The 21493-nt window shown below is 46.3% G+C and overlaps 1 protein-coding gene across 2 annotated transcripts; it reads left to right on the forward strand.

Annotated features, from left to right (window-relative positions):
- Nucleotides 1-9679: 9679 nt before the first annotated feature.
- Nucleotides 9680-20379, forward strand: LOC309336878 (uncharacterized protein). 2 transcript variants are annotated; one of them, XM_081853346.1, is made up of 5 exons: nucleotides 9680-9738; nucleotides 11108-11234; nucleotides 15062-15534; nucleotides 16217-16304; nucleotides 17979-20379. In XM_081853346.1, the coding sequence occupies exons 1-5, from the start codon at nucleotides 9721-9723 to the stop codon at nucleotides 18803-18805; spliced, it is 1533 nt and encodes a 510-aa protein (XP_081709472.1). In that variant the 5' UTR covers nucleotides 9680-9720; the 3' UTR covers nucleotides 18806-20379. The 2 variants fall into 2 exon arrangements, with proteins under 2 accessions (XP_081709472.1, XP_081709473.1); XM_081853347.1 differs by lacking the exon at nucleotides 9680-9738 and adding an exon at nucleotides 9747-9859.
- The last annotated feature ends 1114 nt before the right edge of the window (nucleotides 20380-21493 follow it).

Consider the following 21493-nt stretch of genomic DNA (forward strand, 5'->3'; position numbering starts at 1 on the left):
GAAATTGCCAAGCATTCCCATTCGCACCTCAAGATGTAGTTTGAAAACACTTCTGATAACTTTGTCCTCCTTCCCTTGTCATTGGAAAGCTGGAAGGGTGTAGATTTGTAGAAGCAAAAGTATTTTATGGGATGGCAGGAGACCTGTGTAACTGTTATTCTCCTCTGCCACCCAACCACTGCGCCACAAGTTTCTTGCAGGCAAACGATCCTCTGCTGCACCTGGCTGAGAACAAATTAATCCAGTCCCACTGTGTTTTACCACCTCTAGCCTGTGACGTGTGGCCCTATTTTTGTCCCCCCGCCCTGAGTGAATCTAGGCTCACCTCTGCCCTTCATTTTTCTGCTTGGGTGGGTGGGGATATTTGTATGCATGCTGTACTGACCTCCTCTGAAGAGGGCCTGACCGAATAGTCAAGGCCATGAGCTAAGCACACGTTGCAGGTAGAGCACCACAAATAGTCCCCTCCCCACCCAGAAATATGATGTAAAGCACTAGATGGATCATCCTTTAATTGCTTTCAAGGTCACAGCGGAAGTGCCTGCCCCCAGTCTTAACATAGAATCATAGAATTGTAGAGTTGGAAGGGACCCCAAGGGTCATCTAGTCCAACCCCCTGCAATGCAGGAATGTTGAGCTCTTGCTGCTCACTTGCTTGGCCTGACTAAATCAAGCCTCTTTCCAGACCCGTTGTATTAATCAACCAAGGGAATCTATAGTTTTATAGAACAATGGTGGGGAACCTCAGCCCCCGGGGTCCAGAATGCGGCCCTCCAGACCCCTTTGCCACTAGTTTGAAGTTCCTGGGAGGCTGCCCATGAGGGCCTGTGGCCTCTGGCTGAGAAAGTTTCCTATAGAGGCACAAGGTCAATTGCGATTGTGGTGATAGTTGCAGCAGGTTGACAAATAGATTCTGACTCCTGGTTGTTTTACAGTAGCAACAGCTAAGCACACTCCCAAGAAACCTCCTGGGCTGCCAAAATGGGAAAAAAAACTAAGTAGTGATTTACTGTGGTATAGAAAACCTCGAAGCTCAGTTCAATTCTGGTACTGGAAACAAGCTAGGCTTATCATGTGTTTAGGAGACCCTGTTATGTTAAAGAATTGATTTTTGGGGGAGGAGGGGTTAACATGACTCTGCAGATGGTTCTGGACTCCGACTCCAAGCAGCCCCAGCTAGCATGGCCAGTGAACAGGGATCATGGGAGTTTAAGGCTCAGCAACCTCTGGAGGGCTGCAGGTTCCCCATCTCTGATACACAGCAAATGTGGAAGCAGGGCTGAGAAACAATTCGAGTCCTGAAAACCGTAGTTTGTCAAGGCTGCTGTCCTCATGGAACAGTTTCCATACCCTTAACAAACTACAGTCCCCAGGATTCTCTAGGACTGCTAAAGTGGTGTAAGAGTGCCCTGAATGCACTGTGTGGGTTAGGGATGGGGGAGAGGTTGGATTCAGTTTGCATTTAAAGGCGAACTTGCCTAATTTGCATCTTCTGAAGCAATGCACGATCCAAAACACAGCCATCCTTTGAACTTTGCACTTCTCTGAATTTTGCCATGCGGTCGTGCAGGCAAACAGTGTGTACAAAATGCATATACTAGGGTAAGGTGTGCATATAAATGCACATGCTAGCAAAAATACCATTAAAATGAATTATATTAGAGGAAATTGCTTTGGGGAAATGTGCGTTTTAGGCAAAATTACATGCAAAAAATGTATATATTAGGATAAATTCACACTAAGATGCTGATGAATTTTCATGAGGATTTTTTTTTTTTTAGAGGAGAAAATTGCAAACTGATGTGGAAAAGCAGAGAAATGAATTTAAGATTGGGGGGAAATGAGAAACTGTACTTGACATATTTGTCCATGCCTAGTGTGGATGTGACCTTAGTATGGGGGTACTGGAAGAAGAGGAGGACTAAGGAGTGGAGAGCAAATTGCATAAAGTGTGTGTGAGTGAGAGAATTTTAAAAGCAGGTTAGGTGCATGTGCATTTTTTTTATTGGAGAAAGGGTGATTCTCTGGCCCGGTTCAGACGTGCATGTACTGCACACTAGCAACTAAACACGTCTCTCTTGCAAAGGTCCAGTTTGAGGTGAATGTGAGAAGAAGCGCAAACTCTGTGCTGTCTTCTTGATTCAACCACACGTCACATCACTTGAAGCCTGCCTACAGCTGTCCATCAATGAACAGACATGTTGGCCTGCCCAAAGCGGACAGTTGGCGTGTCCTGGATAAAATGGGGCTCCCAGGAATAACTGGGATGGGAAGGGAAGGAAGGAGACTGCTTAACTGTCCCCCTCCAGGATGAAGGGAACGGAGCTTTATGGGGAAATTACATAATGCTGGGGTGGGAAACCAGTGGCCCTCCAGGTAAAATTGGGACTACAACTCCCATCATGCCTGACTATTGGCTATGCTGACTGGAGCTGATGGGTCTTGGAGTCCACCAACATCTGGAAGACCACAGATTCTCCAGCCCTACTTTTAGAGTTCACTGTGGTATACAGTGTTGTTTTTCCAGAAAAAGAGGTGCTGGAACTCACCGTGAACGCCTCTTATACAGTCAAACCTCGGTTGTCAAACATAATCCATTCTGGAAGCCCGTTTAGCTTCCGAAACGTTTGACAACCAAGGCGTGGCTTCCGATTGGTTGTAGAAGCTTCCTGCACTCAAGCGGAAGCTACGTCGGACGTTCAGCTTCCAAAAAACATTAGAAAACTGGAACATTTACTTCCAGATTTTCGGCGTTCGGGAGCTGAATCATTAGAAAACGGGGCTGTTCCGGAGCCGAAGTTTGACTGTAATGGCAATGGCGGCTGCCTGAAAGGTGCCAAAACTGAGTTCTGGAGAGTTCTGGCTGAAAAAAAGCCCTAGGTGTATACAAGATGAAGAAAAGCAAGTTCATGTAGGAGAGCCAGAACAGGGCAGCATGCTGGGAGCAGAGGAGAAATTCATTTAGATCTCACACACCCAAAAGGTGGACATGTCTTCTTGCAAAGGCAGAAAGGGAAGGTTTTGTGGGTGCTGCCAGGTGAGCTGTTTGTTGAGCCTTCGTCCTGCTTTGCTTGCAGGGAGATTGGAAGGACATTCTGATTTATTTGCAAGGAGGCTAGATGGCGTAACATTGAGGGAAGTGTTTCCCCACACTTTCATGAGCATTTCCTCACCCCTTTGCTTATTGTAAGGAAGTAGGTTTGTTGTACAAGACCTCCAAATGAACTATCAACTATCATTGCACAACCCTGATTTTGCTCACATTGTGACCCTACTTGCAAATAATGACAGTTCAGGCGCAGCACTTGGGATCTAGAAAGGAGTAAAGGAAGGGATTTTTAAATAAATACAAATAATCAATATTTTGCAGGATAGAGAGATAATGGTAGTCTTTTTGCTCCCCTCTCCTCCCCCCCTTTTTTAGCTTGATCTGGTTTTTTCTCCCTTCATATATCTAGGATTGGCCAGTTATGGCAAGCTGTTCCCCAGGTGGTGTTAAACTACAACTCCCATTAGCTATGCTGGCTGGGGCAGGTGGGAGTTGTAGCACAACAGCACCTGGAGGGCACCTGGTTGGTGAAGGGTGCTATGGGCACTCAGTATAAATTGGGAACAACATGATAAGGAATACCTGCACACTTGTAGTCCAACCACATCTGGCGGGCCAGTGGTTCTCTCCCCCTGTGCTAAGGTAGCAACGACAGCATCTGCCCCCTAATTTGCAACTTCTTCAAGGAGCTCAGGGCCAAATACAAATGGAAAAGGGGGCAGGCAGGCAGGAGTGGAAATCCTTTTTTGTCCTAATGATAACCCTGTGAGGGAGATTAGGCTGGAGAGGAGGGACTTCCCATATGACGCTCAGTAAGAGTGAAACTAGATGTGGGGTGGGAGAAGTTAATTGTATAGTTTATTCAATCCTGATTTCTTTTTTTTTTTTTAAGCAGGGAATAAAGATTGTGATGGTAGAGGGAGGGGTTGTTCATCCCATGACATGGAGTGTGTTTGGAGGGTGTGGGGGGACGAACCTTGAACCTTCCCCAGCTCCCCTTTCCTTGCTCATTGTCTTGAAGCAGTTTCCTCACTGGCAGTGAGGTGGGTTGGAGAGAAAAATGCTTGAAATACAATGACAAGGAAGGAGGCAGCATTTTGCTCCTCTCCCTTGCAAACACCCTTTTTTGTGGAAAAGTAGCCTCCAACCTTTCTGGACCCAAGACACTCACTATCAGCTCAGATACTTATTGGGGGTCCCCTCTCCTGCCCCCAATTTCTATACACAAACAGTTAAAGAAATAAACAAACATGGCACTCCATCACAATTAATTTCTCTTTCATGGATGAGGGGACATTTGAACCTGGCTCCCCTGGCTTTGCTGTACCATGACAACAGGGGACACAGTGCCTGGAAGGGCATGGGGACTGTACCATCCTCTCGAGGACGTCAGAACAAGGTCTTGCCCAAGCCTCCACAAGAAGAAAATGGCCACACTTCCATCTTTCTACAAGAAGTAAGAGGGGTCAGAAAATGGACGCCTTTCTCAAAGATGGGGCATCTTGAAATGGACGCCTTTCTTGGAATCTGCCTGTACTGCTGGGAGAAACTGAGCTGCACCGTCTCTCTTGAAATTATCAGCCCACCGCCCTCCTCCAGCTTCCCTTGACCTCACTTATTCTTAAATCCACCTTTCACGTCCGTTTATATCCCTCGACGTGTCTGCATGTTTGCTGTTCACATGAAGAGGCACGGGGAGAGGTGAACACTGCTTCCTTCCTATGAATGTTTGTGAATCTGTAGTTGTAAAAATGCATTAAAAAACCTTAAATTCAATTTATTAGGGATATGCGTTACTTCTAGATTTTACATTAAATTCTCCCCCTCCTTTTTGCCATTAATTTTTTATATCTAAAGATGACTTGTTCCATATTGAGAAGAAGCTCCAGTTTCAAGTTGTAAGGTAAATTACGGGTTTTATTTTCTGTTTCTCTTTTGGCCGCCTCTGAAATTCTGCCTAGGACCATACTTTTCTCTAGCATTTTTCTTCTGTGAAATGGCTGGAGGTTGATCCTTTAAAAAAAAAAAAGTGTAACAAAACACAGTTGTTAAACATGAACTTGCAGACTAAGATGGTAGAATGAAGTGGCAGAATTGGTACCGTACACAGGCTTCGCTAAAACCTGTGTTGGGGTTCTCCACAGTGCAGGGTCATAATCTCCTTTCTTGTAACTTGAAACCATTGGTTTGGGTCCTACCCTCCGGAGCAGGAGAAAACAAACTTGCTGTATCTCCCATGTGATGATAACCTTTTAGATATTTGAAGATGGCTATTATATCACCTTTCAGTCTCCTCTTTATCAGGTTAAACATATCCAACCCCCTGAACCATTCTTCATACGACTTGATTTCCAGACCCTTGATTATCTTAGTTACCCACAACTGTACATGTTCCAGCTTGTCAATATCCTTAAATCGTGATGCTCAGAACTGGACACAGGAATCCAGGTGGGGTCTGACCGAGGCATAATACAGTGGTACCTCAGGTTAAGTACTTAATTTGTTCTGGAGGTCCGTTCTTAACCTGAAACTGTTCTTAACCTGAAGCACCACTTTAGCTAATGGGGCCTCCTGCTGCTGCCGGAGCATGATTTCTATTCTCATCCTGAAGCAAAGTTCTTAACCCGAGGTATTATTTCTGGGTTAGCGGAGTCTGTAACCTGAAGCATATGTAACCCGAGGTACCACTGTAGTGCAGTCCTGTTACTTATGCAGCCTAGAATGGCAGTAGCTTTTTTTGCTGCTACATCATACCATTGACTCATGTTAAGTTTGTGGTCTACCAAGACCCCTAGATCCTTTTCATATGTACTTCTGGCAAGCCAGGTGCCCCCCATCTTATATTTGTGCAGCTGGTTCTTCCTGCCGAAGTGCATTTCAGCACCCAGGTAGTGGCCAGCTTGATGCCTCTGGGAGGCTGACAAGCAGGACCCAACTGCAAGAACACTCTTCCTCTCTTACCACTTCCAGCAGCTGCACTGAACTTGAGGAAAGGTGAGCTCTGAAACACCTTACCACAAGGAAAATAGTGCAGCATAGAATTCAACGATTTTCAAAGATGGATTAGATTTCAGTAAAAAAAAAAAGACAGTAATTGCCAGATTATGTCAAATGTTGCCTCCATTTTGTGACTGGTGGGCCTCAATAATTTCCAGCAATCTGAAGCAGGGGAAATTTGGAGAAAAATTGTCACACACACACACACAAACACCCTTAACCTTTTCTCATAGGGAAGTTGCTCTAGTTGTTTGATAATTTTGAGTGCCCTTTTCCATGTCCTTTCCAGCTCAGCAACATCTTTTGTTAATCACTGTGCAGAGGCTGCCGTTTCAGAGACTGCAGCTGCTGAATAACATTTCTTTTTTACTATTGATTACATATTGCAGACCATTATAGTTTCTTAGTAGGTCTGAAGCCCAAAGGAGGAGGGGGAAGGAAACACCCTCTCGGCTTTTAAATCTCTGGGGGAGAAGCTGTTGCGACAGAAATGACTACAGCAGACCTAGCGGAGCGGCTTTTATTTATTTTATTTATTTAGGGGGGAAATTCATATCCCACCCTTCCCCCACAAAACACAACGCTCGGAGCTGGCTCACAGCATATAAAACAATGCAATAAAAACAAACATAAACACAGGCAGTGGTGCAGCGAGTTTAAAAAACAAAACAAAAAAACCAAGATGAAACAATAGTGTCAGCCAGAAGAACGTCTGGGCTAATGAAATGCTTGCATAAAATAACTGTGTTGTAACCAGGCAGTTTTAAGTTAAAAATGTGGGGCTAAATCAAGGGCACTTCGAGACAGCCTGTTTATTGAGCATTCATCCTGATTTGTTTGTGGGAGATTGGATAATGGGTACATCAGCACCACACATTTAAAGTGTCCCATGTGCTTTTCATAGAATTGTAGAGTTGGAAGGGACCCTGAGGGTCATCTAGTCCAACCACGTGTGGTGCAGGAATCTCAACTAAAGCACATCACTTCCCCAAAAGAATCCCAGGAACCATAGTTGGTTAAGGGTGCCAGAAATTGCACATCTGTGGGTGGAAATTACCATTCCCAATACAGTGGTGCCCCGCAAGGCGAATGCCTCGCAAGACGAAAAACTCGCTAGACGAAAGAGTTTTCCATCTTTTGAGGTGCTTCGCAAGACGAATTTCCCTATGGGCTTGCTTCGCAAGACGAAACGTCTTGCGAGTTCTTCCCCTCCCCCCCCTTTTTCTAAGCCGCTAATAGCCGCTAATAGTGCTAATCCGCTAATAGCCGTGCTTCGCAAGACGAAAAAACCGCAAGACAAAGAGACTCACGGAACGGATTAATTTCGTCTTGCGAGGCACCACTGTATTTTTTTTGAGGGAAGTCATGAGCTTTGGCTGTGCTTTAAATGTGCGATGTGGATTTGCTCGTCAATGCTGCACCACAGCAAGTGTTATCCCACACTTTCCAGTGCATTTCCCTGTCACTTTCCTTACTGCAAAAAGTGTGGTCTTTTGTGGGGGGAAGCGTGTTTGTTGCAGAACAACAACTCCCTGTGTAATTGAATCCCATTCAAATAGTGACAGTCTGGAAATGCCCCGAGCTCTCCTTGTTGCAGCCTTTATGAAGCTGTGTCCCCAACGCCCAGAGCAGGGAAACCTGTGGCACTCTAGGTCTGTGACTCCCGCCATCCCTGACCGTTGGGCATGCTGACTTGGGCTGAGGAAAGCTGGGAATACAACAGCAACTGGAAAGCCACAAGTTCCCCATCTCTGCCTTTCTCTGAAGCTTGCAGTGTTCAAGTTGCTCGAATGAGCAGCACCCTACTTAGGTACAAACTGAGTTCATGGATGTAGGAGACATGGGGCAGAAGTGAGGGTCCCACCATAGAATCATAGAGTTGGAAGAGACCACAAGGGCCATCGAGTCCAACCCCCTGCCAAGCAGGAAACGCCATCAGAGCACTCCTGACAGAGCAACTCCTCTGTAGTTCTAAATTTACCTATTTTTTTTTTTAAGTCCAGAAGTCAGCAGCAGAGCTAAAGTGATCTCTGAAACTGTTTCAGAGTGAGAATAGCAGAGCATGTTGCTAGGCCTGAATCCCATTAAACTCAGGACAGTTTGCTTTGGAGTAAAAATGCTTATAGCTGCACCACACAATTTTATTTTTATTTCTAAATGGTTAAAATAAAACTGAATGCAAGCAGGTTAAACCCAGTTTATTAAACATATAATTCAGAAAACCAAAAGACACTTGAAGACAAAAAAAAGTAAAATTCATAAATCTATTTACACAACAATTTCCATTAATAAGAGCTGGAGACATATCTACTATGAACTTCATGAAGTATTCATAACTGTACGCTTAAGAACAAAGAAATTAAATTTTAATAATTAAACTATTTAAGTTCGTAAAAATGAAGGTTAATTCCAAGCTTTTCCATTCTGAAGCCTGAATCAGCGGCCTTCAACCACATACATCAGCTCAAATCCAACTCATTGAGATGCATCCAAATGAAATTAGTGGGGCAATTAATCTGTGATTAATTAAAATCCCATTATTTCCAACAAGACTGAATAATTGTATGCAAATAAAGAACCAAGTTGCTCCCTTCTCAAATTAGGACCATTTCCTCTCTGCCTCCCTACAAAAACGGATCTGAATGTGTCTTTTTCCTCTCATGCAAAGAAACGTTTTGCCCAGTTCACTGCCACACTTTTCTTCCGAACAGTTCTAGCCCCTTTGCTGCCACTAAACAGAAAAACATTCAATAAATGTTATGGCTTGTATATCCAGCAGTCTCTCATTACATAGTGGAAGGATTTATACTAGTGCAACAGAACGTGCCCTTCTTCCTCCAGGTACTCCCCTAAACCTGTCCTATGTTTACCCCACGTACCCTTTGGGGCAGATTTTAGGAGTTTGTGGGGCTCAGTATGCCTCTGGATACGAGTTCCCTATGAACACAAAGGTAGAGAGAACAGTGCTATTGTTACTGAGTTTCTTGCTTTGTGGGCTTCCCATAAGCACCTTGTTGACCACTGTTGGAAGACAGAATTTTTTAATATTATTAGGACTTATGAGTTGCTTTTCAAAACAAAACGGCAAACTCACAACGAAAATTAAAACCAACAATAACGCTGAAACAAACAAAAGCGAAAAACAATGATACGCCTTAATAAACAGGCAAAATAAAGCTGATTGCCAAAGGCTCCTGCATCTTCAGTAGCTGTGCAGAAAAGAAAACTGCAAAAGGGGCAGCGCGTCTTCCATGCCACACTTGCTAAAATGCCCATTTCCTAAAATGCAGAAGCTTTCCCCGCTCGGCCACCATAAGGTCCTCCAGTGTCGTATAAAAACATCTCCCCTCACCCCGCCCAGCACCGACTCCTCCTGACCTGGAAACACAACAGCACAAAACAACCCGCTCTAGGCCACAGCATCTCTCTGGTGAAGCCCCCCCCCTTGCACTTTGCATCGGAGGAGCGGAAAGCCGGAAGTATCTATAATAACCACCCATAAAGATAGAACGAGGGTAGAGCGGCTCACCATGGCAACCCTGATGGGGACGTCGCTCTACCCAGAGCAGCCTCTATGGTAGGCTCTGCTTTAGCTCGTGGGCGGCAGAGTTGGGCTTGTGGATCCCACCCCCCACCCCACCCCCCGGGCCGAGAATGACGTCTGGCTGCTGGAGATGGAGGGCCAAAGGCAGGTCAGGAGAATGGGCTGCTGGGGAAGCTCCCCGGAGGCTTAGCACGAGGAGCAAGGGGCTCCGGGCTGGGCTGCTGGCTGGGCGCGCATTGTTTGGCTCTTGCTCTTCGCAGCCCTGCGAGGTTGGTGAGGGTTGCGGGGGTGGGCTTGGTCCTGCTTCTCTCGCGCTGTTAATTCTTCTTTCACCCGAGGAGTTCAGAGGAGTGGGAGATCCTCATCCCACTTCCCCTTTGTCCTCCCACCCCAATCGCCCTAAATTGAAGGCAGCATATGCTATGCTGGGTTTTTATAGCCTGTTGGAAGCCTCCCAGAGTGGCTGGGGCAACGCAGATAGGTAGCCGTGTTGGTCTGCCATAGTCAAAACAAAATACAAAAATTCCTTCCAGTAGCACCTTCAAGACCAACTAAGTTAGTTCTAGGTATGAGCTTTCGTGTGCATGCACACTTCTTCAGATACACAGTTAGATGGGCGGGGGTGTTGGCATCTGCCTGTCATGAAAGAGACAATGGAGTGTGCCTCTGGGGGTGAATTCGAAACTACCGCGTTAGCAGCACCAAAGGAGCTCCTGGCTGCTATCTCCCTTGTTGTGACATCTCCAGAGTGCACGTGTGGGCCGTGTGTGTGGAGGCCTTGGCTGCCCATAGGACAAGACTCGTTCTCAACCTTGCTGGTTTGATCTGAGGGAAAGCAGAACAATACGTTTGGCACCAGCTTGGCTGCAGGAGTTGCCCAGAAGGAGGCATAAAAGGGGCCATGCAACCTCCTTAGAGACTCCACTCTGGATTTGTGTAGGATTCTCTATTTAGCCTTTTCTTCTGAAGATAACCCACAAGGCAGTGGAGGTTTAGGACCAGAGTTTTCCTTCTTGTACATGGGCTCCCTTCCCAGGTTGACAAGCCCCATCTCCCTCTCATTTCTCTCTACAGCATGTACGGAAACCACCCTCTTGACCGTTGGACACACTATTGGTCTCATCCATTCAACCTGTCAGAGCCTGTCTTTGCATGCAGGGGAAGTCCCTTAACAAGGGTTTCAGACCCATTGGCTACCCTCACCTGGATTAGCTGACCAGTTGAAGCCATTCCCAGGGACTAGTGACTGTCTTGTGCTGACAGCTTCTAGGAGTCATGTTTGAAAACTAGGTACAGGGAGCACGATGTGTCCCCCACCAGAGATATACCCTTTCCCTAGCACCCCATACCCCCCTGGGTAAATTATACTGCCCAGGATTTTTTGTGCTATGAGAGAGGGAGGGAAACTTTTTTTTTTCTCTGTACCATGTATAATTTCAATCATGTCATTGATGTGATGTGATAGAAGGCGGCTTCAGAGGAATGAGAATCTCCCTCCTTGCCCTTCTTCTTAACAGGGGCTTATGATTTTCAAAGAGGTGGCCTTGTGTTTCACCGAGGAGGAATGGGTTCTGCTAGATCCAGGCCAAAGGGCTCTCTACTGGGAAGTCATGGCAGAGAACTATGGGATGGTAGCCTCCCTGGGTAAGTATCTGTCAAGGTGTGCTAACCCTAATGTTCCTATTGCTTAAGACCCCCTCTAGCTGGTTCCCATTCCTAAGATCCCCAGCCTCCTTCCATGTCACATCCTAAGTACACACCTCAAACTAATGCAAACTGTGGAGCTTGTAAGAGGCAGTAATAGCCATGAATTTGGATGACTTTAAAAGAGGATGAGCTCAGTTCCTGGAGGATAATAATAATTATAATAATAATAATAATTTATTATTTGTACCCCACCCATCTGTCTTCTGTATTCCAGCTGCTGGAAACTGCAGGAGGGAAGAGTGCAGCTAATAATAATAATAATAATAATAATACAGTGGTGCCCCGCAAGACGAATGCCTCGCAAGACGGAAAACCTGCTAGACGAAAGGGTTTTCCGTTTTGGAGGTGCTTCGCAAAACGAATTTCCTATGGGCTTGCTTTGCAAGACGAAAATGTCTTGCGAGTTCCTGCAGGGTTTTTTTCCTCCCCCCCCCTTTTTCTTAGCCGCTAAGCCGCTTATCAGCTGATCCGCTAGGCCGCTAAGCCGCTTATCAACTGAGCCGCTAAGCTGCTAAGCCGCTTATCAGCAGATCCGCTAAGCCGCTTATCAGCTGATCCACTAAGCCGCTAATAGCGCTAATCCGCTAAGCCGCTAATGGGCTTGCTTCGCAAGACGAAAAAACCGCAAGACGAAGAGACTCGCGGAACGGATTCTTTTCGTCTTGCAAGGCACCACTGTAATAATAAATTTTATTTATATCCCGCCCTCCCCAGCCGAAGCCAGGCTCAGGGTGGCTAACAACAATAAAACAGTACAACACAACACTCTAAAATCATTCATTATAAAATTAATACATATCAAGCCACTGGCAACCATTGGGCCAGAGCTCCATGAAGATTGCCGAGGGAGGGAGTCAGGCTGTGCCCTGGCCAAAGGCCTGGTGGAACAGCTCTGTCTTGCAGGCCCTGCGGAAAGATGTCAAGTCCCGCAGGGCCCTAGTCTCTTGTGACAGAGTGTTCCACCAGATCGGAGCCACAGCCGAAAAAGCCCTGACACTAGTTGAGGCCAGCCTAACCTCTCTGTGGCCTGGGACCTCCAAGATGTTTTTATTTGAAGACTGTAAGTTTCTCTGTGGGGCATACCAGGAGAGGCGGTCCTGTAGGTACGAGGGTCCTAGGCCGTATAGAGCTTTAAAGGTTAAAACCAGCACCTTAAACCTGATCCTGTACTCCACCGGGAGCCAGTGCAGCTGGTATAGCACCGGGTGAATGTGATCTCACAGCGAGGACCCCGTAAGGAGTCTCGCTGCAGCATTCTGTACCCACTGGAGTTTCTGGGTCAGTCTCAAGAGCAACCCCATGTACAGCGAGTTACAATAATCCAGTCTGGAGGTGACCGTTGCGTGGATCACAGTGGCTAGGTCAGGGCGAGAGAGGTAAGGAGCCAACTGCTTAGCTTGGTGGAGATGGAAAAATGCCGCCTTTGTTATAGCTGCAATCTGCGCCTCCATGGAAAGGGAGGTGTCGAAGATTACACCCAAACTCTTAACGGACGGTGCTGGCACTAATTGCGCCCCCGCAAGAGATGGGAGTTGCCCTCCAATCCCATATCGTCCCGGCAGTGGAAGAAGACTGGAAGAAATTTAAAATATATCTTAAAAACTGTTGTAAAATTGATGAGTGTTAAGATGTCAAGGGGTAAGAAGCAGAGAATTACAGCTGTAATCAACAAATTTATGGGAATGTAATGAAGGGATTTAAATGGGTAATTTGACTAAAGGGTTGCTAAAAAATTCTTTTTAAAATAAGGATGCAGCGAAAGGGAGGTATGGGGAAGTTGATTGAAAGAAGTTACAGGAAAATAAGATTATGAAATTATATATGTTTAAATGTTTTGTATGTTTTTGTCTTGTGTTTTGTTTGTTTTTATTATGTGTTTGAAAAATGAATAAAAATTATTTTTTAAAAAAAACAAAAACAAAAAAAAACCAATCCCATATCGCCCCGTCCCAGCCAGAGGACCTCTGTCTTTGAAGGATTTAGCTTCAACCGGCTCCCACGTAACCATCCAGCCACAGCTTCCAAACATCTGGTCAGTGTGTCTGGGGCCGAGTCAGGATGGCCATCCATCAACAGATAGAGTTGGGTGTCATCGACATACTGATGGCAACCCAGCTCAAAACTCCGGACAAGCTGGGCGAGGTCCTGCTTGCAGGCTTCCCATGGGCATCTGTTGGCCACTGTGAGAACAGGATGCTGGACTAGATGAGCCACTCGGTACTTTTGCATCTCTGTCAGGAACTCAAGAATGTCAACAACGCCAGGTTGAGCTTGTGGTTTTCCATATCAAGTGTCAAGATAACACTCAGCCTTAGCATTCTCCAGCCATTCTCGTTATATTGATTATTGCCACTGGTTCATCAAAATGGCTTTTCTTGGGCTGTTCTTGGAGACTTTAATTCTCTCTTCAATGGCCAAATGCGAGGTGGGCATCTGTCGCACCTGACCAAAGAAGCCTGATAGATCTGATTAGTGGACTACCCTCTCAGCCCTCAAGCTTTCCCTCCTAGCCTGAGTAAGATAAATAAGAATGTGTGCATCTGTGCTAGGGTGGGGGAATCTTTTTCCTATGAAAGTTTGTTCACCATAGGAAAAGCCAGTGTGGGGCACAGCCAACGGTGGGCAGAGTTGCAGGACTGCAGAAGGCTCTGTGCCATCCCTTCTGTCTGGCCCCATATGCACTATACAGTACAGTATCCTGCCACTTGAAACAGTCATGGCTTCCCCCACAGAGTCCCCAAGAAATGTGATTTTGAAGGGTTCTGAGAGTTGTTAGGAGACACCTGTTCCTTTCACAGCTGCAAATCTGAGAGTTCCCTGGTAACAAGAATTGACTGTAAAACCCCACTGGGAAAATAGAAAAAAACAGAGTGGTCAGACATGAGCCATAGAGAGTGAGAGACAGGGACATATTGGGCTAAGAGTGTGTAGGTGTGTGTGTGTGTGTGTGTACAGTTGTACCTTGGAAGTTGAACGTCTTGACTCCTGAACAAATCGGCTCCCGAACTATTGAAACCCAGAAGTGATTGTTCTGGTTTTCGAACATTCTTTTGGAAGCCGAATGTCCAATGTGGCTTCTGCAGCTTCCGATTGGCTGCAGGAGCTTCCTGCAGCCAATCAGAAGCCGCAATTTGGTTTCTAAACACTTTGGAAGTTGAATGGACTTCCGGAACGTATTCCATTTGACTTCCAAGGTACGACTATACTAGCCCTCGAGAGTCTGGGCTCACTCCTCAGTGAAGTTATACTATGATGGGTGGGGAGGGTAGTATTGCCCAAATTAGTGAGCCATCCAATGGAAGCCAAATGTTGGAAGGTTCAGGAGAGGCAAAAGGAGCACAGAGTGAGAAGCAGCTCAGATTTCTTTAAAAGTTGGTTAGACAAATTCATTTAGGACAAGGCTATCGGTATCTGCCAGCTAGGCTGGCTACGTTCTACCTCCACTGGAAAGGCGGATTTAGGGGAGCGTGACTGGCTTGTTTTTACTGGGTGCAGAACCCCTGGGGCGCTGCAGCTATGATGTAAAATGCAAGGCTAGGGGGGCACTGATTTTGGGTGTTGCACAGGGCTCCACTGAAATTTGAGACCCCAGTGTCTGCCACGGTTAGAGGCAGGATGCCTCTGAATGCCAGTTGCTGGCAGTCATAAGTGAGGAGAGCAATATTGTTGCACTCAGAAGGTTGTTGTGAGAACAGAATGTTGGAACTAGATGGACCATTGGCCTGATCCAGTTGCCAGGCTCTTATGTTCTCTTTTCTTTTCAGTCCAGGAGCTGCAGCCAGGAATGAATGTGGAAGCGTGGGAGTTGGCAGCACCCCTTGAACCCGGGGAAAGAATGGAAAGAGGAGAAAATGAGACTTCTGCAGTCCAACTTGGGACTGAGAGACAGTTTCTGTGTAGGGCAAGTCTGCCGCAGGTCAAGCAGACTCCCGCTTCTAGGTCCCAGCTGGAATGGGAAGACCAGTTCCTGAATTTCCTGAAGACAGCAGCATCCACTCCCTCTGGGCTTCCCTGCCCCCAGTCCTCATTGGTGTCTGATATAAGGGAATCCCAGGCTTCTTTGAAGGGGGTCGTGAACCACAGCCATGGACATAGTGGAGAAGGCGTTGATCACACCCTGCCAGGCCTTGGCTGTGAAACTCCAGGAAGCCGGAAGTATTTTGTGAAAGTGAAAGAAGAGGTTTTGTCTGAGGAGGAGAGTGTTGGTGTGGAGATGCAAGGGAGGCCGGAAGAAAAAGTGAGATGATCTCTAAACCCCTGTTTTGTCTGAACAGAGATGAGGGGAATCTGTGAACCTCCGGATATTGCTGAACTACATTTCTAATCATACTTTATTCTTCCACTCCTGCTGTTTATATGCTAAAGAAGGATGGAGAGAGAACCCAATCCCAGGTCCCCCTGCTTACACTGGTGGTGCAATCATGTCGAAGGCAGTCGAGGGCTTTGTGTGGATTGGGGTGGGTGATGGCAGAGAACAGGTCTTCCCTTGTCTTGTGGCACACACCACGTGAAAATACAAATATAATTATTTCATTCTCTATCCCACGCTCAATTATACACACATCAATTATAACGGGGAGAAAAAGGATCCTAAGAGCAATTTAAAATATTCTAAAAACGTAGATCTCATTGTGTGCCATTTCAGCCACCGAAGGCATGGGTAAATATCAGTGTTTTTTAAAAAAATTCATGAAAGTCAATAACGAGGGAGACAAATGCACATCGCTAGGTCCACAAATAGGGAACCACCACTATAAAGGCCCTGTCATGGGCCAACCAGAAACCCCCCAGTGGTGTTTGGTGATACCCCCACCAAGGCTTCAGCTGCCACTCGTAGTGTCAGAGATGATTAATGTTGGAGAAGACCCTCTTTTAGGTGCTGTGCTTCGCACTGAGTTGCACTCCTCTTTCTCTTTTAGGCATTGAGGCCTACAGGAGATGATAATGCCTCCTTGTCGGAGCAGGATCTGACAGAATCGGTGAAGATGCGAGAGGATGATCTCTTGGGTAAGGGTTGTCGGGGCGACTCCAGGGATGCTACCAGGCTGTTATTTGAAGTGGTTCCTTTTTTTTAAAAAAACATATCTTTATGTTAAGTTTTAAGAGTATGCTGGATCAAAGCCTTATCTAAGCCTGGCATCCTGTTTCCCTGAGTGGCCAACCAGAGGCCTATCTGGAAGCACCAGGTCCATAGTCCTTCCCTGTTGTTGCTCCCCCACCTGCTGCTACACTGTCCCTGAACATGGAGGCTCCATACAGTGGTGCCCCGCAAGACGAACGCCTCGCAAGACGGAAAACTCGCTAGACGAAAGAGTTTTCCGTTTTGGAGGTGCTTTGCAAAACGAATTCCCTATGGGCTTGCTTTGCAAGACGAAAATGTCTTGCGAGTTCCTGCTGGGGTTTTTTCCTCCCCCCCCTTTTTCTAAGCCGCTAAGCCACTTATCCGCTAATCCGCTAAGCTGATAAGCCGCTAAAAGCCGCTAAACCGCTAATAGCGCTAATCCACTAAGCCATCAATGGGCTTGCTTCGCAAGACGAAAAAACCGCTAGACGAAGAGAATCGCGGAACGGATTCTTTTCGTCTTGCGAGGCACCACTGTATAGCGGTTTTTGGTAACCATCCTTCCCTCCATTAATTTAACTGATCGACCTTTATAGTCATTAAACCAATTGCTCTTGCTCCATCTTCTGACAGCAAATTCCACAAATTGGTTGCTGGAATGCTATTTGTAGTCTATAAATATTAATAGTGAACTCATTTTCCAAATAAGAGTCCACGCATAGCCAGAAGAACAATACCCTGCCATCTGTGGAGAGGATATGTACCAAGCACACCCTCTTCCTAACTGGCAGTCAAGGAATTGTTACGGGGAGGAAATGATTCCCATAAACAACCCATAGTTTGCTCATAATAGATAAAATAAATTTAAAAATTGTCCATTAGCACCTTAGAGGCCAACTAAGTTTGTTCTGGGTATAAGCTTTCGTGTGCATGCACACTTCTTCAGATACCATAAATATCATAATATATATTTATTGTAATGCCCACAATAACTGATATGTACTCTGGTAGGGGTTTTTTAAATTGTTGTTTTGTTTAAATAGTTTTTCTCCTATGTTACTGAAACTTAATACAAACCACTTTGGGGAAGAGCCATTGTAACTCAGTGGGAGACAAGAAGGAGGCCAAGTGAGCATCCGTTGGCTCTGCCTGTCATTGGCTCTGGTTTCGCCTACCATTGTAGGGTAGGAGAGAAGAAGAGGGGAGGCAATTCCCATTCCAGGGAATTGTGGGGAAATTAAGAGGCCAGGGATCTCTTCTTTTGCTGGGACTTCTGCTTCTTTCCATTTCGAGGCAAGTAACATTCTTGCCACTGTAGTAGCATACATGAATAAGTTTCTGTACAATTTAGGTAGTTCTGTCCCTATAATTCCCAAAAGAAAAGCTTCTGTTTTTTTGTGTTTTTTTTACAAACGTTATTTTAAACATCCTTTTCAATTCATTATATATCATTTCCCAGTTAGCTTTTTAACCTTACTACAGGTAAGGACCACAGTTTCCTTACTCCTGATCTAACCAACTGATCAGCTGAACACTAGTTTTAATTATTATTATTTTTCAAAAATTGAAGGCTCCCTCCCACTCTCTCCTTCTCGTGTCATTTTTCTTGTTTGTTTCAGGAAATGGCAACGGAGCGCTCAAGTCTGAGGAGAACTTTTGGCAAGGAACACCTAAGCGAATGAGCCACAGTAGGACATCCCTGGAAATCAACATGGGGGAATGTTTTTGGGGTCCCAAAGTAGAGGAGACTCCTGAGACTCGGCAGCAGGTTGACAGCTTCCAAGAGAGCAAGCCTAACCTAGCTCTGCTTTGTGGGGAAGATGCTAAAAATGCACCCAGGAGGACCTTTCCTGAGAACCTCCTGAGCACTGAGGGGAGGAAGGGAGGCCAAGAGAACGGGATCAGCCTCCATCGGAACGTTCCCCTTCCGGAAGACCAGACAATGCCACCGGAAGCAGAGAAAGTGTATAAGTGCTCCTATTGTGGGAAGTCTTTCGGCGATAGTTTGGACTTGGTTGCCCACGAGAGGACCCACATTGGCGAGAAGATCTACAAGTGTCCGCAATGCGAGAAACGGTTCTCTCACCGGATCGACCTCCTGACGCACAAGAAGAACCACAAGGGAGAGAACCCGCACCGGTGTGATTCAGACTGCGTGAAGTGCTTCGAGCAGCGAGCTTTCCTGATGGGGCACCAGATTGCCCACTCCGGGGAGAAAGCCTGCCGGTGCTCCGTGTGCGGGGAGAGCTTCAGCTGGAAGTCCAACCTCATCAGGCACCGGAGGACCCACACGGGAGAGAAGCCCTACCACTGCGCCGAGTGCGGGAAAAGCTACACGCGTAATACCGCCCTGATTAGACACAAGAAGGTTCATGGTGGGGAGAGACCCTGCAACAGCAGTGCTCCGAGCATAGGGCCAGCTTCAGTGTGGGTTCTCCTGGTGTAAGAATTGGCAGAAGAGGTGACCCAACTTTGGTTTGCCCTTAGCCAGCCCCTACCTCACCTGCCCTCAACTTGCCACCAATCTGGGGAGTGGCCCAGCCGATAGGCTGCCTCCATCGTCTTAGGATGTCCCTTGTAGAGTTCAGCAGGAAGGAAGAGGGGAGAACTAGCATTCTAGTTGGATCTGCCTGCCATTGACTCTCTATCACCACCTACTGTTGGGCTCCCCGCCTTCTGCCCCATTACTGCTAGTGGAAACAAGCCACTGCCAATAGAGAGAGAAAACACAGAAGTGGTTCACAACTGTGGCAAGCGTCTTCTGGATTCCACATGGGTTGACGAATTGCTGCACATTTTTCGTGAATGGGAGAGTTTTCTGGGCAGCGTTTTTTAAAACCACATACGCAGCAGAGGAGCAGTGGTAAGTGGTCCTGAGCGCATAGCCTGCCTTATGCACATAGCTGGGTGCGGTGAGAAACTGGCCTGCACCTTTTCAAACTGAAGATGCAGGACCTGCCATTTTTAATTTCCCAGATTCATTTTTAATTTTTTAAAATGAGAACACTCTGGGCAAGTAAAAATCTAGCATATCAGGAAAAATGGTTCTAGCCCAGCTTGCTCCCTGATGCACTAGGTTTCTATGTGCAGGGCCTTTTTAACATGGAGGAACATTTTGAAAAATAGTTTTTTCTTGCTACAGTCGGCAGCAGTACAATGCACTCTATGCTGCCTATAGACTCTGCCACCTTATATTGTAGCCTTCTTGGAGTTCATCGATTGGGTCTGCGTTGCTCCGGGACAGGAGGAAGGAAGTCAAATGACACCGAGGTTGGTTCAAAGAAAGAGTTTATTCTGCTCTCCGGATAGCAGAAGGCACTTGCGTGATCAAGTCCACAGCAAGTCCAAAGAAATGACAAGTTTCATGCAGTATATATATCCTCCAGGCACCCTCTCCCTCCTTCCTCCAACCACGTCAGCCTATGTACGCAGGTTGACATCACATATGTTCTTGCTCTGGTATTCTTAACCGTAAAAGGGAATTCGTTCCTGTACTTCTGACCATAAAAGGATCTTCCTCTTCCTACTCTTATCAGGGAGGAAGAGGTTGTCATCTCTGAGAACACGATTTGGCCTTGTTCCGGACTTAGGTCTGTGCATCTTTTGTGGTCAGCACATAAGATAAGGTACAAATGTGTCTTTTCTGTTCTACTGGTGCAGTCAGGGTCATCCCTGCCGTCACAAGCTGATAAAAGAGAGGGCTCTGAGCACAGCTGGGTTTCTGTTTATACATTGACTCAGAGCTCAAGTTAATGGATTTTAGCTAAGGAAAAATAGGGATTTTGGTGCAGTTTCAAACTGCCTTCACAGTCAGTTTTGGGTTTGGGAAACCCATTCCTTCAATATGATTGTATACAAGCAACTCTCCGTTTGTGTGGGAGTTGTGTTCCTGGTCCCCATGTGCATCAGTGGGATGTGTGTAAGTCTGTTCTGCCCCCATTCCATCCCCTTTTCAGTGCTGAAAACTGCATGTATGTCAGTGGTCACACATGTGCCGATCACACGCAAATGGGGAGTTGCCTATACAGTGGTACCTCGCAAGACGAAATTAATCCGTTCCGCGAGTCTCTTCGTCTAGCGGTTTTTTCGTCTTGCGAAGCACGGCTATTAGCGGCTTAGCGGCTATTAAATTCTTAGCGGCTTAGCGGCTATTAGCGGCTTTAAGAAAAAGGAAAAAAAAACTCGCAAGAACTCGTAAGACATTTCGTCTTGCGAAGCAAGCCCATAGGGAAATTCGTCTTGCGGAACGACTCAAAAGACGGAAAACTCTTTCATCTAGCGAGCTTTTCATCTTGCGAGGCATTCGTCTTGCGGGGCACCACTGTATATAAGGCCAGGTACCCAAACTAAAGTTTCAGAGTTCAGGCCTGTGAAAATGGATTTCCCTCTTCTGCACCACTTTTGGTTCGCATCCAAAAAGCCACATTTGGAATAATATTGTAGGGATGCTCTCCTTTCTAGAAGGCTTCAGGGAGTGCAGGGTGTTGAGCGAAGGGAGGAAAACACTACTATCATTATTTCATTTTTAAAGAAGTAGCAAGATCTTGGAGACGAGAGTGCGGATTATGAACAGGGCAGGCATCTCAACAAAAGTTGTGTTGCAGCCCCTCCCACGATCATAGCTTCTATCAGAAGTATTGGAGCAGGGATTGGGAACCTCTTTGCCTTCTAGATACAGTCAGACGACCAGCTCCTATTATCCTTGACCATTAGCTATCCTGGCTGGCTGGGGCTAATGGGAGTTGGAGGGGCCACACATTCCGTACCCCTGCTGCTCTTATGAGACAGTGTGAATGTGGATAGGCCTTCCAAGACTCCTCTAGCACACTAGTTCCCCAGAGAATCTGGTGCAGTTTTCCGTAAGTGTTGTCACTTGGCCCAAGCCTTTTTCACCTTTATAAACTCACTAGGAAGATAGTGCCATGTGGGCTTTTGTTTTGGAGTGCTGTGTGAAATTTGAAAAGAAAACAGCTCTTTCATAAGGGTAGATGCTCAAGAATTTGTTCTCATTTCGAACAGTGCTGCCAATGTACAGTCATACCTTGGTTTTCAAACGCCTTGGGAGTCGAACGTTTTGACTCCCGATGATTGAAAACTGGAAATGATTGTTCCGGTTTTCGAATGTTCTTTGGAA

This window comes from Podarcis erhardii (assembly GCF_964252035.2).
Source record: "Podarcis erhardii genome assembly, chromosome: 2".
Lineage (NCBI taxonomy): Eukaryota > Metazoa > Chordata > Lepidosauria > Squamata > Lacertidae > Podarcis > Podarcis erhardii.